This window comes from Neofelis nebulosa, chromosome 12 (genome assembly GCF_028018385.1).
Source record: "Neofelis nebulosa isolate mNeoNeb1 chromosome 12, mNeoNeb1.pri, whole genome shotgun sequence".
NCBI classification, from domain to species: Eukaryota; Metazoa; Chordata; class Mammalia; order Carnivora; family Felidae; genus Neofelis; species Neofelis nebulosa.
In genome coordinates, this window is record NC_080793.1 from 47,326,896 (window position 1) to 47,344,750 (window position 17,855).

Genomic DNA, 17,855 nt, shown 5'->3' on the forward strand with positions numbered 1-17,855 from the left:
ACAGATTTCAGTTTGTGTAAGGGGGGTGGCGATTTCCACGAGGGCACAGTTAACTTAGCAGATGCAATTTTACATCGTGTTTTCCTTTTTTTGTTAAATCCGTATGCATATTGTGAATTAGAGTTTATTTTTAGCTCTTAATGAGTTCTTTTCTCATCATTGTACTTTTTGTTGGAACTCTGTTTTCTACATAATGCTTTGGTTTTGAAGGGGGAGTGTATATGGCTCACAAGTCCTGTAATCCACCCCCAACCTCCTGTCCAGCTCAACAGAAATTTGCATTTTTGCATTTGAGGTGATAGATCTCTTTATTTTATTATTATTATTTTTTTTACTTTGTAGACTAGTTGCGGTGGTGTCCTTGACTCTCCACAACCTGTTTGACCTTTGGGCTTTATCCTGAGAAAGTCAAATTCTCCTTTTAAAGTAAGGTTTGAAGGAGGCACAGCAGCATGTAAACCGGCAAACCTGAGTCATTTCATTGTATTCAAGGTCACTGGAGCCTGAGGGAACAATTTTATTTCCCCACATTTTGATGCTTTAAATCCAGTCTTAAGGAGCCACCAGGTCAATAACACAGTGGCCTCCAAGGCACTGTTTTCTGAATCCTTTTTCCTAACCCTGGTACTGGTCCCTGAGAGCTTTTTTCATACATCTGAAAGGAATTAATAGTTTGCTTTTCATCTACTTTAAAATGTATTGAGTAGGCTGGTTATAGTGTGTTAAATCAGTTCTCCCAGGGAGTCTGTGGGACATATCATCAGTATCAGTGGTTTGGGGGCAGTCTTCAGTGTTTGAAAAGATCAAATAACTGTTTTTATCTTTTTCTTTTTTATATTACTTTTATTTTTTCACTAGTCACTGATGCAGAATTGTTAACTGTAATTGTTTGAAAGAATATCCAGTGGTTTTATGTTCTCACCCTGCAACCTGTTAAGATATTTATGTAAGCTTAAAGGATTACAATGGGATATCTGTTCAAGTAGCTTTAAGTGGAAACATGGCATGGAGTTCGGGAGGGGGATGGCGTGGCCAGGGTATCACTAGGTTTTAGGAAATGATATGGAAAGCCTTTGAATTACACCTTCATTAGCCTGTAGGTTCTACATTCAGAGAAAACAGTTGCTTTGGGGACGGTAATAGTCTCATGTAGCTCCTGGTCACTTTGTGTTTCCTTTGGAATTTTGCTTTACCTGTTTTAACATAGATGAAAATGACAGAATGGAAGCAAAGGGACAGGTTAGCTCTGTGAGGAATAATGGAATCCAAGGTCTTGGGGCAAGAGGCAAGACTGGGAAGTCATTATGTCTGACTGTAATGTAACATTTTAAATTGGAGGGCAATCATTTGATAAGATTTGATAGCTAATGTAGTTATCACTGTGATTAACCTTTAGTTTTTGTTTCTGGATATTCAATCAAAAGCCTTGAGAATTGATGGAAAGGAAAAGAAATTCTGGGTTATTTTCCATGTTTTAAGAGTGCAAGGGCTAAAAATGAAGATGTGCAAGTAGCATGGAATAGCATAATTGAAATTTTTAATCGTATGTTTAATCTTTCATATTCTGGAGGCTTACGAAAAAGAATGTGTCCCTCTCTCTTTCTTCAGAAGAATGCTGTTTAGAGTCAAACTTTATCTGAATCTCAGCTGATCTCAGAGGTATCTGTAGTTTTTACACCTTTATAACTTACATCTGTGTGTAGAAGATAGAGTTTTTTAAACACTGTATAAGTTCTACTTCCTTTTAGTCTCAGATGTAATTCTTTTAGAGAAGAGCAGAGATCAAGAACCCAGATACAGTATAGAAGGTTTTCGGTTAAAGAGATTCGTATCAGTGTGTGTGTGTGTGTGTGTGTGTGTGTGTGTGTTTAATGTTTATTTAGTTTTGAAAGGGAGACAGAATGTGAGCGGGGGAGGGGCAGAGAGAGGGAGACACTGAATCTGAAACGTGCTTCAGGCTCTGAGCTGTCAGCACAGAGCCTGACCCAGGACTTGAACTTGTGAACTGCAAGATCATGACCTGAGCTGAAGTCAGACACTTAAGTGACTGAACCACACATGTGTCCCTGTGTTTTCTTGCTAGGAAATATTCTGGCTTGAGGATGGTAACATTGGTAATCTAGATATAAGTGGAGTACCTTAATAATGTCGGTGCTCATGAGGACAACTAGTATAAGCCCTTAATTTATGGATTTGTTTGGGAATAGGGTTTGACTACTGAGTAAGTGATCTGGCACAATGCATAAGATTTTTCAAGTTTTCCTGAAATAAAGGAGATTAGTTTATGATATATAACTATTTAATCGCCTCCTTTTTTTTATAAATAGCAAAGAAGAAATTGTCAGCAACCACCTAAGAAAACTCCTTAACACTAAAGGCTATTGAATATTGGAATGAGCTGAAAGACTAGTGTTTAGTGAAATCTTCATTTGAGTGGTGTACTTATAATTGAATACCTGGTGTTTTGTATAGCACTTTACAGTGTAGGAGGCTCTTTAACATGACTGACTGGAATGTTCTGGTATGAATATATTTGTGTAACTTAACTTGACAAGGGCAAGGTGGATGGTAGAATCACAGGGGGTGAACATTAGAGTCCCTTTAGCCCAGCTTTATTCACGGATGAGGTATCATTTAACACACCTACATCTTAGGGTTTAGTTAGCAGGGAGGCCTTACGCTCCTAGCCCCGTTTTTCTTTAGGGGACACTTTCTGGCAAAAAGATGAATTTTTCTGAATGAGAAAACTTTTGCCACTTGTCTTTGCCCTTCTCTTGAAATGTGTTTACAGAGTTGCTGTGTGATGTGACCCAAATAGCCTATAAGTTCTGTCTGTAGAAGTTGCTTCCCACATCAGATGGTGCTTAATATTTAATCTGGTGCCATAAAAACACAGCATTTTCCCCAAGAATGAGCCTCCGATATGTGAACAAACTTCAGATATGTATTCAAGTAACTTCTGTAATAGCAGATGAAAGAAAGCATCATTTTAAAAGTCCTTAAAATGAATTAGTTTAGGTGCTTTTTATTTCTTTAATTTTTTTTTAGTAATCTCTGCACTCAACGTGGGACTTGAACTCATGACCCTGAGATCAAGAGTCACGTGCCCTTCGACCGGGCCAGCCAAGTACCCTAAAATTCTTTTCCCCACCATCCTGCTTACAGGTTCATGGGTACTTGAGACAATAAAACGACAGTGAGCTAAGAAGATTATTTTCATGTTTAGATTTTTCCTGTTTCGTGGGGAAATTGTATCCAGAGTTAGCAGCAATGGTCAGATATATTAAATTGTGGAGTATATGACTTGGATATTTCATTTTCAATGCACTTTCTAGTCAGTGGTGAGAAAGAAGCCTCTGTGCTTCTCCAGGTCAGTATTGTGGTGCATTTATTGTGATGCTGATGTGGACAGTACCACATCACTTTTGTGTGCTAATGAGGCATTGTCTAAACAAAATCTTTTAAGCATTTGCCGTGTAAAGTGTTCATGTGACTTTTAAATTTGGAGGATTACAATAGTTCCTCTTTTCAACTTTTAAACTAGGTTATTTTGTCAGAGATGCTATGTGTGATATGAATGTGGCAATCATGGGAGCCAGACCATTTGTATTTCTTTTTAGAAGCCATCTGTTAATTGGCAGGCAAATTGCCCTACGGTCTCAGAGTGGTTTGCTGTTTCGTAGCTGTCCCTTAGCAAAAACAAAATGGATATTTTTGTCTGGTACCTCATTGACTTAATTTGTAGCCATTGTTCCCATCTGATCTGTAGCCTTTAAACTTTGACATTGTACTGCTGGCTTCCTCTACAGATTATGTTGTATTGGGATTCTTTTCTCCTTCCTGCTTCAGAGAGGGCTTTCTTGAGGTCCTTGAAGCTGTGTCTGCAGTATTTAAATAAGTTTTCTTTATAGTCAGCATTTATATCTGAACCTGACCAAACACAATTGGTCTGTTTGGGGGTTCCTAAGTATAAAAATTAGTGCTTTTATGTGACTATTTTAAATTGAGAGGGAGAGGGAAAAACAAAAACATGTTCCTCATATCCTCTCGAAAACCTGCCTTTATTAAATATAAACTAAACAAAATGTGCTGTACAAAGAGAAAGAAAATCACATGTTATTTATACCTAAATCTTTGGGTCAGTTGGGGACAATGGATGTCCTTTGGAATTTTACTTCCTTTGTCTTTGCTAAAAATATCTCTAATTTAATTATGGTCCTTGTTTTTGAAATAAAATGAAGTAAAGTGGAGAGTTGCCCCTGAGTGAAAGCCTTGTTACATATATTGTGGATACTTGATCAATGATATAGATAAGGTGAAATGATCCGTGTTTTTACTTTATTTGAAACTCCCCCCCCCCCCCCCCGCCCCATGCTGTGATGCTATCCAGGGTCCCCTTCTAAATGATCTAGCCTTATCCCCTTTCTCTTTTTTTCTGTTTTACCGTTTATACGTGTAGGACTTAGGTATGTGCGTGTATGCATTCAGAAGTCATGTATAACCTTGTGATAGCTGCACAAAATTTCAAAATAAGGTTTAACACTTTTGTGTTCATTTATGATAATTAGTAACACTTTCTGTCCACTCATAAGAGCAGCTAAACTGGGGGGAGTGGAATTCAGGTATATATATTTTACAGCTGTGTAAAAGAGGTCTTAGAAAATTATTAAGAGTTGCCTGGGTAGTCATGTTTGGTTTTGCTCTCTGGTGTGTGGGGTCTTCACTATCTATTAGGTGCATAGTGAACGAATATATTGGAGAGGCTGTTGGGTTGGTACTCTGTGTTAAGTGCTGAGTATTAAGGTTCAGGAGGTTCCTGGTCTCTTGTTACTCTTATGAAGGTGAGAAGTTATGCCATAGAAGTACTGAGCTGTTGGGTAGGAGGAGTTGCCTTTGATTCCATTTCTGGCCCTTATTATGGAATACCCACTGAAAGAAGAGAGTAATTTGTCCAAAAGTTCAATTTTCAGGATAGGAGACTTGGAATGGGTTAATCATGCTCCTCCTCCTCCTCTTCCTCCTTCATAATATTTATTTATTTTTGAGAGAGAGTGCACAAAAGCAGGGGAGACGCAGAGAGAAAGGGGGGCAGAGGATCTGAAATGAAGAAGACTCTGCGCTGATGGCAGCAGGGCCTGATGTGGGGCTCAAACTCATGAACTGTGAGATATGACCTGAGCTGAAGTTGGCCACTTAACCGACTGAGCCACCCAGGCACCTCAAGGGTTGATCATGCTTTACCCTCTACGGTAGGAGTAGAGGTGCAGAGGCTCAGAAAATGGTAGCATGAGCAAAAGGTTTGTGGAATAGGAAAATAAGGAATAGATGAGAGGTTAGCTGATTCAGACTGGGGCAGTTTTAGGGCCTTTTGAAAGAGGTTGTGGGTTTTTATCCTGTAACTTTTTTTTTTTTTTTTTTTAATTTTTTTTTAAAATTTTTTTATTTTTTGGGACAGAGAGAGACAGAGCATGAACGGGGGAGGGGCAGAGAGAGAGGGAGACACAGAATCGGAAACAGGCTCCAGGCTCCGAGCCATCAGCCCAGAGCCTGATGCGGGGCTCGAACTCACGGACCGCGAGATCGTGACCTGGCTGAAGTCGGACGCTTAACCGACTGCGCCACCCAGGCGCCCCATAACTTTTGTTTTTTTAGAGATCTCTGGGGATTTGACTGAAAGGGATTTGGGTCATGTCCCTTTTCTGGACTGTCAAAAACTTCTTCCTCGGTGGTCTTGATCCTAGATCTGTATGTCCTGATTGTTCCAGGCTCCCAGAGTTAACCTCCCTACATTTCTCAGTTTCTCTCTCCTCTTTCTTCATTGTCCCTCCTTGCTTGGTGGGTGCTGCAGTATGACCACTACTGACGTTCGTGTGGGGCAGGCCTGCTCTCAGTCGGCTTCCTTACCTCTACATACCCCACGTGCTGTTCAGTCATTGTGCCGTTGGATCAACCATCTCCTCTGTTCTCTACACATTAGCTCTTCTCCATATGCCTATTTCCTTAATTTCTCTGTCAAGAAACTCCTAGCTTCTTCTGTGTTTCAGTCAACTAAATATATCTTTTGCAAGTTTGTGCTTGTTGAGCCTGAAACTCCGTGATTAACCATTAGGTGTTCATGTTCACTAGGTGCCTGCATCTCCCTTATTTACTGTCTTGCTTTAAATTTTTGAGCAAAGATCTTAAGAGGGCAGAGAGCATGTGGCATTGATCCCACCTGCTTTTCTTTAGCTAGGAAACCACACTGTGCGTATAAAAGCATTTTAATGCAATCTGCTGACGAGAGAAGTGTCTTGTGTGGGAGACAATTTTGGCAGTAGCAAACATGTTTGGCTTTAGCCATAAGAATTGCTTTCTGAGTTTCTGGAAAAAGAGTATGCAAATCAAGTCCTGTTTTAAATGAATCTTTTTATAATGTGGATATCTCTAATCTGTTTTGTAATGATGGATTTGTTTTGAGGATTTAAATGGTTTGTGCACCTGCAGGATGCCATTCCTTTTTTTTTCTTTTTCTTTTTTTCTAAGGGTTTCTTTTTTCTTTTTAATCTTGATGGATTAAGAAAGAATGGTGAAATTCTAGTCAATCAATTACATGACAAAGAACAAGAAAAAAAAAATTGCAGGTGTATTTGGAGATTATGAATATCCTAGTTGAAAACTTGTGAACTTTGGATGCAAAGCACTCTGCCTCAGTATTATTCCCAAACTTGGCCAAAGGCAGTTAAGTGTATGCTGGAAAGACCGACTTTAGAAAGGTCAATACTGGCTTTGAACAACCAGCTAGCTGTGTGCCTTTGAGCAAGTTAATATGCATCTCTGGGCCTCCAAATTTATAATCATAAAATTGGTACGGATGTATCTGTACAGAGCTTTATTGTGAGAATTAAATATGAATATGTATAAGGCTAATAAGTTGATGGCAGTTTATAATTAGGCAGTGGTACTATTTGCTTCTAGAAAGCTTAGATAAAAGCAAGTATGGAGAAGTAGGAGCAGACTTTCCCATAGACTTAACTGAGCTTTTCGAATGGGAAGGGTTGGGTTGGTGAACCTTTAACTGTGGATGAGAGGTTTTATTTTATTTATTATTTATATTTATTTATTTATTTTACAAATTATTATGTGTTCAAGAAGAAAATATTTCTCTAATAAGATTTCTTTTTTAATCAGGAGGACGTGGTGGAATATGTAGACTGATGTTTCCCCTTGTTCCGGACAAAACAGGAGCTCACCATAGTGATTTGCAAGATTCTTTGACACAGTTCCAAAAAGGGCACTGAGTTAATTATAGTGCTTTAGGACCTTTAAATTTTTTCCTTGCAATATCAGAATAAAAAATAATGTCTTACACAGACAAACAGATTAAGAAGCTGTACTGCTTTTTGATGGACTGCTTACCAGTGTGTGTGTATGTGTGTATGCACGTGTGTAGATTGACACCAGCTGGTAGTGCAAGCAATAGCAGATGCCCTTTTTACTACTGCTGTTGTTAACTGGTTTCTCTCTTTGCCCCAGCAATATTTTGTGATGTATAGTTCTTTTGCCCTCATCTCAGATGATATTTGCTCGGATAATGCCATTGGCTTTTAAGAAAGCACAAGATAAAGCAAATAACACAGGCCTCTGTGTGTGTACAAAATTAATTACAAGAAATGTGTACAGAGTTAATTATAATTAACCAAGTAATGAGAATATACCAGCAGACCTAGATCTTAAACTGAAAATAGTTTTTGCCTTAGCTCAGAGGGTTGTTTTTTTTTTTTTTTTCCATTTTTGTTCTCATCATGGGGCCAGGGGCCGCTCCAGTATTTAAGGTAGGACTGCTGATTTTTCTTTGACAGCAACTAATTGCTGTCAGTAAGTGATGAGAACTGGCTTTTGTTTTAATTGTGGTGTTGAGATACTACAATATCTCACTCTGTCTCTGGTTGGGGAACATCCAGTGTAAAATCTTATCCTAAGTTGTATATGCTAGAGCAATTAGTTTCTTTTCCCCACTTTGGATAAAGATCACATTTCCTTAATTTTCCTGGTCTTGGACGAAAGACATCTTAGTACCCATGTGCAGTACTCAAGAATTTAATATGCTGTTGCTGTTCTCGATAGCCTAAGACTGAATCGTGTGGGAGTTCTTAACGTTGTCTGAAATTGTGATGTATTAAGAATCCACGGTTTCACCAACTTAAGCAAGGTCACGCTGCATTGCCAGCAGATTCATAATTACTGGGATTGGAACCATAGGAAAATAGAGCTCTACCAGTTGCATAATCAGAGGACAGATATGGCCATTAAAAGTAACTTGAAAGGAAGATGCCTTGGTGCTAGGGATGTTAACAGCTCCCTCTAGAATTAGGCTGCTCAGGTAATATTTACCAAATGATCACTATTTACAACTTGGATTTCAGCAGAAAAGTTACAATTTAAACTCTTCTGTATTATCTCAACATATCTGTGAAGTCCAGAAAACCATTTTAAAATATTGGGGCATTTTAGTCTTAGGCCAGCTTTATTAGCATTTGGGTGGAAGATAAGTCTCGGAATGAGCCATCTGTTTTCTGTATTATGTGAGCTTTCTAGGTTGAATTCTCCTTCCTTGTGCTAATCCCTGGTAATGTCCTTTGGGAAGCTGGTAAAAATGCTCTGAGCTTTCAGGGAGGCTGGCGTGTGTTCTGTAGTAACAGGATCTCACTAGTCCTCTGCCTCACAATTTGATCTTCCTCATTAGAGGGCAGTGAGGAGGACCTGTTTAATTTGACCTGAGTTAGTTGAGTGTTTAAATGAAAGGTCTTGCTGCATCTGGCATGCTGTATCTGAGGAGACTCAGGCCAAGTCAGGAATTAAAATTTGGAGCGAAAACGTGACTAGAAAGGGTTGCATCCCTCCGTTCTCCTAAGATCCTCTCAAACCTTTACCCTGATGTGTGTGGTGTCCACGTGGTTTTGTTACATATCAGATCTGAGATATTAAGAAAGCTCCTTTGTAAAGTCTGGTGCTGCTTGCTTTGGTGCCAGAGTCGCAGTGCACAGCCTGTCTGAACAGACACACATAACCAATGCCCAAGAACAGAAAGTCCATCTGAAGAAACACAACACATTGGCAACTTGATTGTGTGTTTGGGGGAGGGAGGGGTAGGTGGGTCTTTTAAAAAAAAAAAAAAAAAAAAAAATCCTTCCCCGCCCTCCCTGCCCCCGCACCTCCTCCCTCTCCCGGAATTAACTTGTTTTCCTAATTCAAATTATTTGCCTTTTTTTTTTTTTTTTTTTTAAATTAAAGGGTGAAGTTTTATATAGGGGCTGTGTTTGGAGAATGAATCTTTTCAATTTGCCTTTTTTTTTTTTTTTTTTTTAAACTATTGCATTATTTAACCTTAGATTGTAAATAGTCTTGCTTGTCAGAGAGGACCATAGTGACCTGTTTCTGCTAACTGTGAGGTTTAGAAAAGATTCATGCTGCTTTTGTCCTTTTTTATTTCATAAAACATTGCTACTGCTCTAAATGAAATAATAGATACACATCAATCAGTGTAGTCACCTTTTATTGTTGATTCAACTACCAGGTTTTTACAGAATTCACTCTGCATTTTATTTGACTTGTACATGAATAGTCTCGGCAGACTTAATTATATTAGTGAAAAAGCACTTTCAACAAAATTATATGCTGACATCCCATAATTCATACTTACAGATTTGTGAAACAGATTTATGTAAATCTATCAAATTACTGTAGGTGACATTATTTTTTAAAATTGAGATTTCATTTAAAAGGTATTTGTAGAAATTTTTCATGAGAAATCTTACTTGAACTATTTAAAAAAATATCTCGCATCGCTCCCTTGTAAGGACAGAACAGTGTAACATTTGAGCACCTTTGTTCTGTAATCCATCTGGAACAATGTAGGGACATGGGCAGCAGGGCATCTCTCCTCTAAACCTAAGTTCATGAAAGGCACACAGCTGTTTCTTTGTTCATTAGCTCGTTCATTTGTTCAGTGAACATGTAATTAATAATCTGTGCTAGGTTTTTCTGTGTCAGGAACTATGTGTGGCTTGCCCTTGCTCAAAAGTTCAGTGGGGGTTCGGGTGGGGAGGAATCCAAATTGACTCACTACCCATGTGTGCTAAGATAAGGGTATATAATATAAGGGCTGTGGAAGGACTGAGGAGGATTGAACAGTGTGTATTGGGAGTGGGGCAAGTTGTGTCAGGGAAAGGGTCTTAGAGAAAGTCTCAAAGGATATGTGGGAGTTGGCCAGTTAGAGATGTGCGCAAGGAACTGAATGTCCATTTTAGGGTATGTGTGAAGTAGGAGAAGTTCGCAAGAAGCCGATGATGACCTTGGAAACCAGAGCATAATTGGATTTGTCTTTGAGGAAGATCCATCTGGGGGCGCGTGGGTGGTTCAGTTGGTTAAGTGTCCAACTCCTGACTTTGGCTCAGGCCATGATCTCATGGTTCATGGGTTCGAGCCCTGCGTCAGGCTCTGCATTAACAGTGCAGAGCCTGCTTGGGATTCTCTCTCTCTCCCTTTCTCTGTCCCTCCTCTGCTTGCTTGCTCTCTCTCAAAATAAGTAAACTTAAAAAAAAAAAAAAAAAAAAAAAAAGATTATCTGGACAGCATCATGGTGGAGGACAACTGGTTTGGGAATTGACAGGAATGTAGGGAAAGGGTGGTTGCTTATAGTATTGTAGCAGTAATCTGGGTTAGAATAGTACACAAGGACCTGTGTTAATCAGAGGAGGGGGAAGGAGGGGCAGATTTAGCTGGTAGAACTGGCAGGATGCGATACCCCTATGGTAGAACTTACACTCAAACTGGTCTATTTACACAGCTTTCCTGTTAGACTATGAATTACTTCCTTTGGGTCTTGGATCAGATGTTACCTTCAGGGTGAGGCCCACTCTGAGACCATTCTATTTACATAGCGTCCCTGACCCTCTTCCCCACACTCTCCTCTCTCCTTTTTTTCTCCTTAGCCCTTATTTTCTTCTAATACACTGTAGAGATTGTTCTTTTGTCTCCTAGCAGGATGTAGGTTTTATAAAGAGGAACTTTTTGTCCCTGGGGACTAGCAAAAAGTAGACTTTCTATAATTGTTGAACAAATGAATTCTAAATGTTGGTGAGAAATGTGTAGGATGACTTATTTTAATGCAGAATTTTACTTTCCACAGTTCCATGTTGAGAAGGGTCTCACTTAATACTGGTTGGATAAAATTAATGTACCAGGTTTTATAATCAAGAATTATGGAGGTCTATTACCTTTACCTTTAAACCTGAGGGGGTAATTTGATATTCTGCACATTGGTAGTAATTTGAAATAGAAAAGACTAAGTAAAGTGACCTTTGAATTAAATGGGTCCAGAAGATTGTGTATTTTTAATTAAAATATGCAATTAAATTTTTAATTAAAGTATGTTATTAAAAGCAATGTAGGTGGCAAGGGAATGGCTGCTGCTTTGAATTACGCACAGTTTGGGATAAATTGGAGTTTACTGTGTTTCCCACCAGCATTTTGTTACTAAAAGGACTCTTCCTGTTTTCCTCTTCCTGTTCTGATCCCCGTGTGGCTCTTGATGGGCCTCGGTCCCATTCAGAGGCCTTTGGAGTGCTTCAGCTCTGTGCTATAGACCACTTGACTGTGGTTCTAAGGAGCCTGTTTATAACTGTTCTCCTTATGCCGGGAGCAGTTTACAAGTGATTTTTCTGTCTCTTGTGAAGAAGGGATCTTCTGTGGCATGTATGTTAGGTTAAAAAGGAGGATGCAAAACAAAAGGCATTTGCACACACAGTGTATAGAATGCATGGACTGAAGTGTGGTATTGACCCAGAGTTTTCAGTACATGCATGGAGGTCTTAGGCCATATAACTGTTCACATGACTTTCTCTGTAATGAAATTCTAGAATCCTTCTCTTCCCTGTTAGGACTAAGGCTTGGATTAATGGTTCCAAAATCCCTAATAGCCTTGGGACCACAGGTAGCTTGTATAGATAGCTGGGGACAAGTGCTTTGACGTTATTCTTTATATCCAGTTACCAGAAGTTTTTTAGCCTTGAAAGACAGGATTTATTTGTCTTGAAGGATTTTTTGGGAGAGCCTTAGCTTTGTCATTGTGTTCAGTTCTAATCACGCTGGGTTGCTTTTATACTTGGAATTTAAATGTAGAGCTTTATAATTTTTATTTTTAAAGAAAATGATTCTTGGTTTTGGGTTTATCAATATGCACATTCTAAATTCAGAATGATTTGAAAACCAGATTTGGATGATCTGGATAAATGATGCTTGGTTTCCATGCCTTCCCTGGTGGTTTATGACTGTTAGTTACTAGCTGATGAATACAAGAGTTGAAAAAGTGGATCCAGGCTAAATAATTTTTCTTGATTTTGACTCAGTGTTGCTTTTACTTTATAGAAATCTACACTCACTTAGGATAACCTGAAGTAAAGTAGTCACTATATAAATAAGAGGCAATTTACTTTGTCATAGGAATGAATAATAGCATTGAAATTCATATATACAGAAACAGATATTTGCACATAAAGTATAGGAATTTAAGACAGTGAGCAACTGTCTCAGAACAGTTTTTGTGGTAGAGCCCTGTTAGAAAATGCCTGGTAACATTACCCTTCATGCATATTGAAGGTGGTCTGGGTTCATATATTAACCAGCTGTGAATTGAGCTGAGAAGAGCATAGCATTTGAGAGTCCTGGAATCAAGTCCTGACCCTTACTTCCTACCTGCTTTTTTGATTTGAGGAAGCTGATTGACCTTGCCTAGCTTCAGATATCCTCCTGTCTCCTTCACAGGAGAGGAAAATGAGTATCTCATATGATAAATGTGAGGCTAAGATTAAATAGTAAAATACCACATAGCTGAAAGATGAGACTGGAGGGAGTCTTGCCTATGTTGGTATCATCTTTGAAAGCTTTAAATTATTATAAGCATTCAATAAATATTTGCTGACTTGACTAACATATTTTAAAATGAAAATCTCTGAAGTTCCTAACTCTCTTGTACTTCACTGCCAACATGCTAATTCAGCTACTATAGTGGATTTAGAAATGCAGCCTTTTTGCAGCAAATCTCTCCTTTCATATTATCTTCCTTAGAATAAAAGTAAAATTTTGCTTACTTCAAACATATTCTAATTGATGGTTGGTGCTCTTCCTGATAATGCCACTGAGCAAATTAGAAACTTTGTTTGTGGAGGAGAGGTCATTTAGGGATAAATATTTTCTGAGTGTGGTCAATTCACAGGTACTAGAAACTTGGCTGACTCATTACAGCTAGCCATGATTGCTGTGTGGGGTCAGGTCAAAGACCCATTTAGTGGATGGACCATCTGATGTGATGTTGATGATAATAGCTTTGGTTAAATACGTAACACCACTGTGTTTCTCACTCATTCATTTAGCAAACGTTGGGAGTGCCTACCTTGTGCTTAGGAGTAACCAGCCTGGGAGACAGCTAAGCAGGGACTGGCAGGGCAGGCTTACCTTCCCCGGTGACCCACCACCAGCAGGTACTGCTGTGCCTGAGAGTGACCCCATAGGCCAAGAAACAGTTTCTCTGAAGTGTTGGATAAAATGAAGGTTTTAGAGGGAAGACATCTGAAACACTTCTACCTGAAAACAGATCTGTAAAAACAGTCCTCCCGCAAAGTTTCTTCCATGCCCCGACCCCTCAGCACGTGGCTGCTCTCGGGGCTTCCCAGATGCCAGATTTGTAGCCCCCGATTATCTCTCACATTAAAACTGTGATTCTCAAACTTGGCTGCTTGTTAGAATCGCCAGGGTTTTTTAAGCCTGTTACCAATGCTTCATAATAGACTAATAAAGTAAAAATCTTTGGTAATAGGATTTAGGCATCTGTTTGCTTCCCCGCCCTGCTGCAAAGCTTTGTAGATGATTTCAGTGTGCAACCAGGGTTGAAAAAGCACTTTGATTAGAGGCTATTTAAATGCAGGTGTGAGGATAGTGTCAGGAGATAGGAGAAATAGACTCTTAACGTTGGTATAATTGATTATTTGACCTGTTTAGTTATAGAATAGCAATGTGACAAAACTGCACAATGTTTGGCTTGTCTTTCTTTTCCCCATTATATTTGTAGCATCTTCTTGATTTAATTTTGAAAGAATAGGTGGAAACTCCTTAACATGTAGTAGATACATGTTATTTTTCCTTACTTTATCTTTTGACTAAAATGATCTACTTCCCACAGTGGCGAACGTTTTCATCACTGCCCCTTGTTGGATAGAAATTACTCTCCTCATTTTAGAATTTAGGAAGTAATGGCTCAGAGAAGTTAAGTAGCCTTCTTCAAAGTCACATAGCTAATAAACAGCAGAGGCAAGCTTAGAACTCCTGTGTGTCTGTTTCCAAAGCCCATGTTCTTTCCATCTTAACTGCTTCCTTTTTTTTTTTTTTTTTTTAAATATTTTTTTAACGTTTATTTATTTTTGAGACAGAGAGAGACAGAGCATGAACGGGGGAGGGGCAGAGAGAGAGGGAGACACAGAATCGGAAGCAGGCTCCAGGCTCCGGGCCATCAGCCCAGAGCTCGACGCGGGGCTCGAACTCACGGACCGCGAGATCGTGACCTGAGCTGAAGTCGGACGCTTAACTGACTGCGCCACCCAGGCGCCCCTTAACTGCTTCCTTGAGCAGCTTTCATGTTCATCCCATTTGACAATAGAGCTGCAGCACATTTTCTAAGAGGGCACTATGCATGCTATAGGCACATGGTAAATGTCAAATTAGTAAAAGGCTGAGTGCTTAAAATACAGTGGCTTCACATGGAACTTGTTAAAAATAGACCTGTGAGTAAAACAAAACTTCTGTGATTATTGTGAGAAAAAAAATAATTAGTTTTAGCTCATCCCCCACCTTTTTCTTTTTTTTTAAGTTTTTTATTTATTATTTATTTTTGAGAATGACCAAGAGAGTGTGAGCAGGGGAGGGGCAGAGAGAGTGAGAATCTCAAGCAAGTTCTGCGCTGTGTAGAGCCCAATGCAGGGCTCACTTAAACTCAGGAAACTGAGATCATGACCTGAGCTGAAATCAAGAGTTGGACACTTAACTGACTGAGCCCCCCAGGAACCCCCTTCACCCTCTTTTTTTAAAAACAGGAAAAAAATGCAATTTGATTAGAGGGATACTTCAGCAATGATTACCCAGATTTTTTTTTTTATTGAGGTAAACGGACATATTAGTTGTGGGTATTGTACAACACCCAAAATCTGATAGTGGTCCCAAAATATAATTACAAGTTTTCATAGTTCTTAGGTACTGTATTTAGTGTTCTCTCTCTTTTTTATATAGTTCTAGGGAACCACATTTGGATAACCGGAGTGGCTGTCCTAAATACCTGTATTCATAACCACATGTGCCTAAAGTGCCCCATCAAGGATGAAGATCCCTTAGTTTGCTGTGAAATTCATACAGAAGCGATACTTAATAAAAAGTATTTGGAGCTTTACCAAACATCTTCCTGGAAACCCTCAATTCGTTTGGTTTAACTTTTAATCGACTAAACCTTTCTTATGTCCACTGTTGTTACCTACTCTACTGTAGCATTTTTTTTGGAAACTGTGAAACTTTCCCGTAGTTGAAAAATTGAGACCTTTCAGATTGGCTTTACTTACCTGTGCATTCCATTGATTCCAGCCTCTTGAATACCTTCCTTTTTTTTTTTTTTTCCCCCTGAGTTAGGACATTATTGAGCCAGGAGTTAGAGAGCTCAGATGATAGGGAAAAACAAGATTTTTAAGCAGCTCTTACTTGAGTAACTGTGTTTTATTATTTTTGTTTATACTTTCTTCCCTTCCTACATGTTTTCATTGTTCTTACTGGCTTGGATGTTCTCAGTGTAAATCTTCAGATTTCCCTGTATTCCTTATCTAGGTCATCAGATCTTTTTTAGAAAATTAGATTCAGTTTATTTGAAGAGGCCTTCCTATAAAATAAATGTCCATGTGCACACACGATTCTTCACCTTTTAAATGGAAATAATTGTATTTGGTAAAGGCTGTAAATTTGCCAGGTACAAAGTACAGAACACTGACAGATTCTTGGTTGATGCGTGACGCCTTCCCATTTTTTGGGTAAAGAAAACGAAACTGAATAAGTCATGCCCGTGAAGCCCACTCAGCAGCTCAGCAGAGACTTGCACCCACAGTTTCTGAAGCTGAACGTTGCATTTGCTGCTGGGTGCTCTGGCTCAGGCAGGACACGTTTGATGGAATGCTTTGGAGGTGTGTGTGCGTGCGCGTGTGCACTTTAAATGCACAGCTTGCTGAGTTCTAACTGATGTTTAAACTTGGAAATGTAGTAGACAGGGGATGAAAAAAAACACGTGTATATTTCTAGAAGAATTAACGTAGACTTCTTTTTACTATTGAGAAAATGTGCTGGTGTTAATGACAAGACCATATGCCAAAATGAGAGTGGATCGCTGGCATCAATGGTGTAGAACTAATGTATGCCTTTTTCTCCTTCCCTTTCATTAGGGCAGAGCTTGGGATATGGCTTTGTGAACTACATTGACCCTAAGGATGCAGAGAAAGCTATCAACACCCTGAATGGATTGAGACTTCAAACCAAAACAATAAAAGTATGTTTCAGTTTTCTTCATACCTACCTGCAGAACAGAGATTAAAAACAATTGAAATCTTCATGTAGTTCTTTCCTTTATTCATTTTGTGCCCACATAGACATTTCTCTGGGAGGCATAGCAGAATTTTTTGTTTGTTGCATGACGGGGGAACCTGTTCACGAGGACTTCATGTAATCACTCCTTATTAACAAGGCGGCAGCAGCAACTTTCTTAGCTAAGTACTTTGTGAAACCTGCTGAATTAAGTCTCCTTCCTTTATAGTGAATTACTTGCCATATAACTTGGGGAAACCTTAGACCAGCTCTTTGAGCTCAGGGGTTGGCAGAGTTGTTCTCTGAAGGGCCAGGTAGTAACTATGTTAGGCTTTGTGGGTCATATAGTCTTTGTCACAACTTCTCAACTCTGCCCTTGTGTGAGAGCAGCCATAGCCAATAACAATGTGAACGAACAGATGTGACTGTGATCTTATAAAATTTTATTTGTGGAAGCTGAAACTTGAATTTCATGTACTGTTGTTCATGTGTCACAAAATAGTCTTTTTCTTTTGTCCCAGTCATTGAAACATATAAAAATCATTCTTAGCTCATGGTCATAAAAAACAGCTGGCAGGCTGGGTGTAGTCCTTGGGCTGTAGTTTGACTCTGCTCTGACTTTGAGGAGACTGACTAGATGAGCTTACTTGCCACACAGGTTATTTTTCCTGTTACATTTTTCTTTTCAAGACAAATGGTAAATAATTTGTGGATATTTTCCCACTTTTGTGAATTTTCGAAATGCTAATGTAGATTGTATCTAGATAAGAATTTAATCCAGTTTGCAGTATAGATTTCTTTTCCTTTACAGAATAAAAGGGATGTTGCTTCTGGCAAACGCTTAGTGCACGTGCCATCAATTTCCCCTCTCCTGCCCAGTGCAGACATTGCCAATCAATCATGGCAGTCTTTCTCCACTCAGTCTAGATGTGGCTCCCAAATATTTTTCAAAATAGTGTTCCAGACAACCTCTGTCAATTGACTCAAGTTGGAACCTATTTCCCACCCTTGATTTAAGAAGTCAGCTCAGACGATAGCCTGAGTGGTGAGGGTAAGTTAGTCAAGGCTGACTGTGGCATCCATCTTGCTTACAGACTTGTCTAGATTCTGCTCATTTTTTCAGAAATCTGGAAATGCAGTGTCATCTTTGTGCTTAAAAGTTGCTTCTCTCAGAATTGTTAACTAAAGTAGTTCATTAGCTCTGGGTAGTTTTG

General features: G+C 39.1%; 1 protein-coding gene across 15 annotated transcripts in view; it reads left to right on the plus strand.

Moving 5' to 3' along the window:
• ELAVL2 (ELAV like RNA binding protein 2) overlaps positions 1-17,855 on the plus strand; it is a 165,632-nt gene that overhangs the window by 109,195 nt on the left and 38,582 nt on the right. For all 15 annotated transcript variants that reach the window (XM_058695212.1, XM_058695205.1, XM_058695209.1 and 12 more), the window contains one exon: positions 16,503-16,606. In XM_058695212.1, the coding sequence (XP_058551195.1) occupies positions 16,503-16,606 (104 nt within the window). The remainder of the gene's footprint in view (positions 1-16,502; positions 16,607-17,855) is intronic.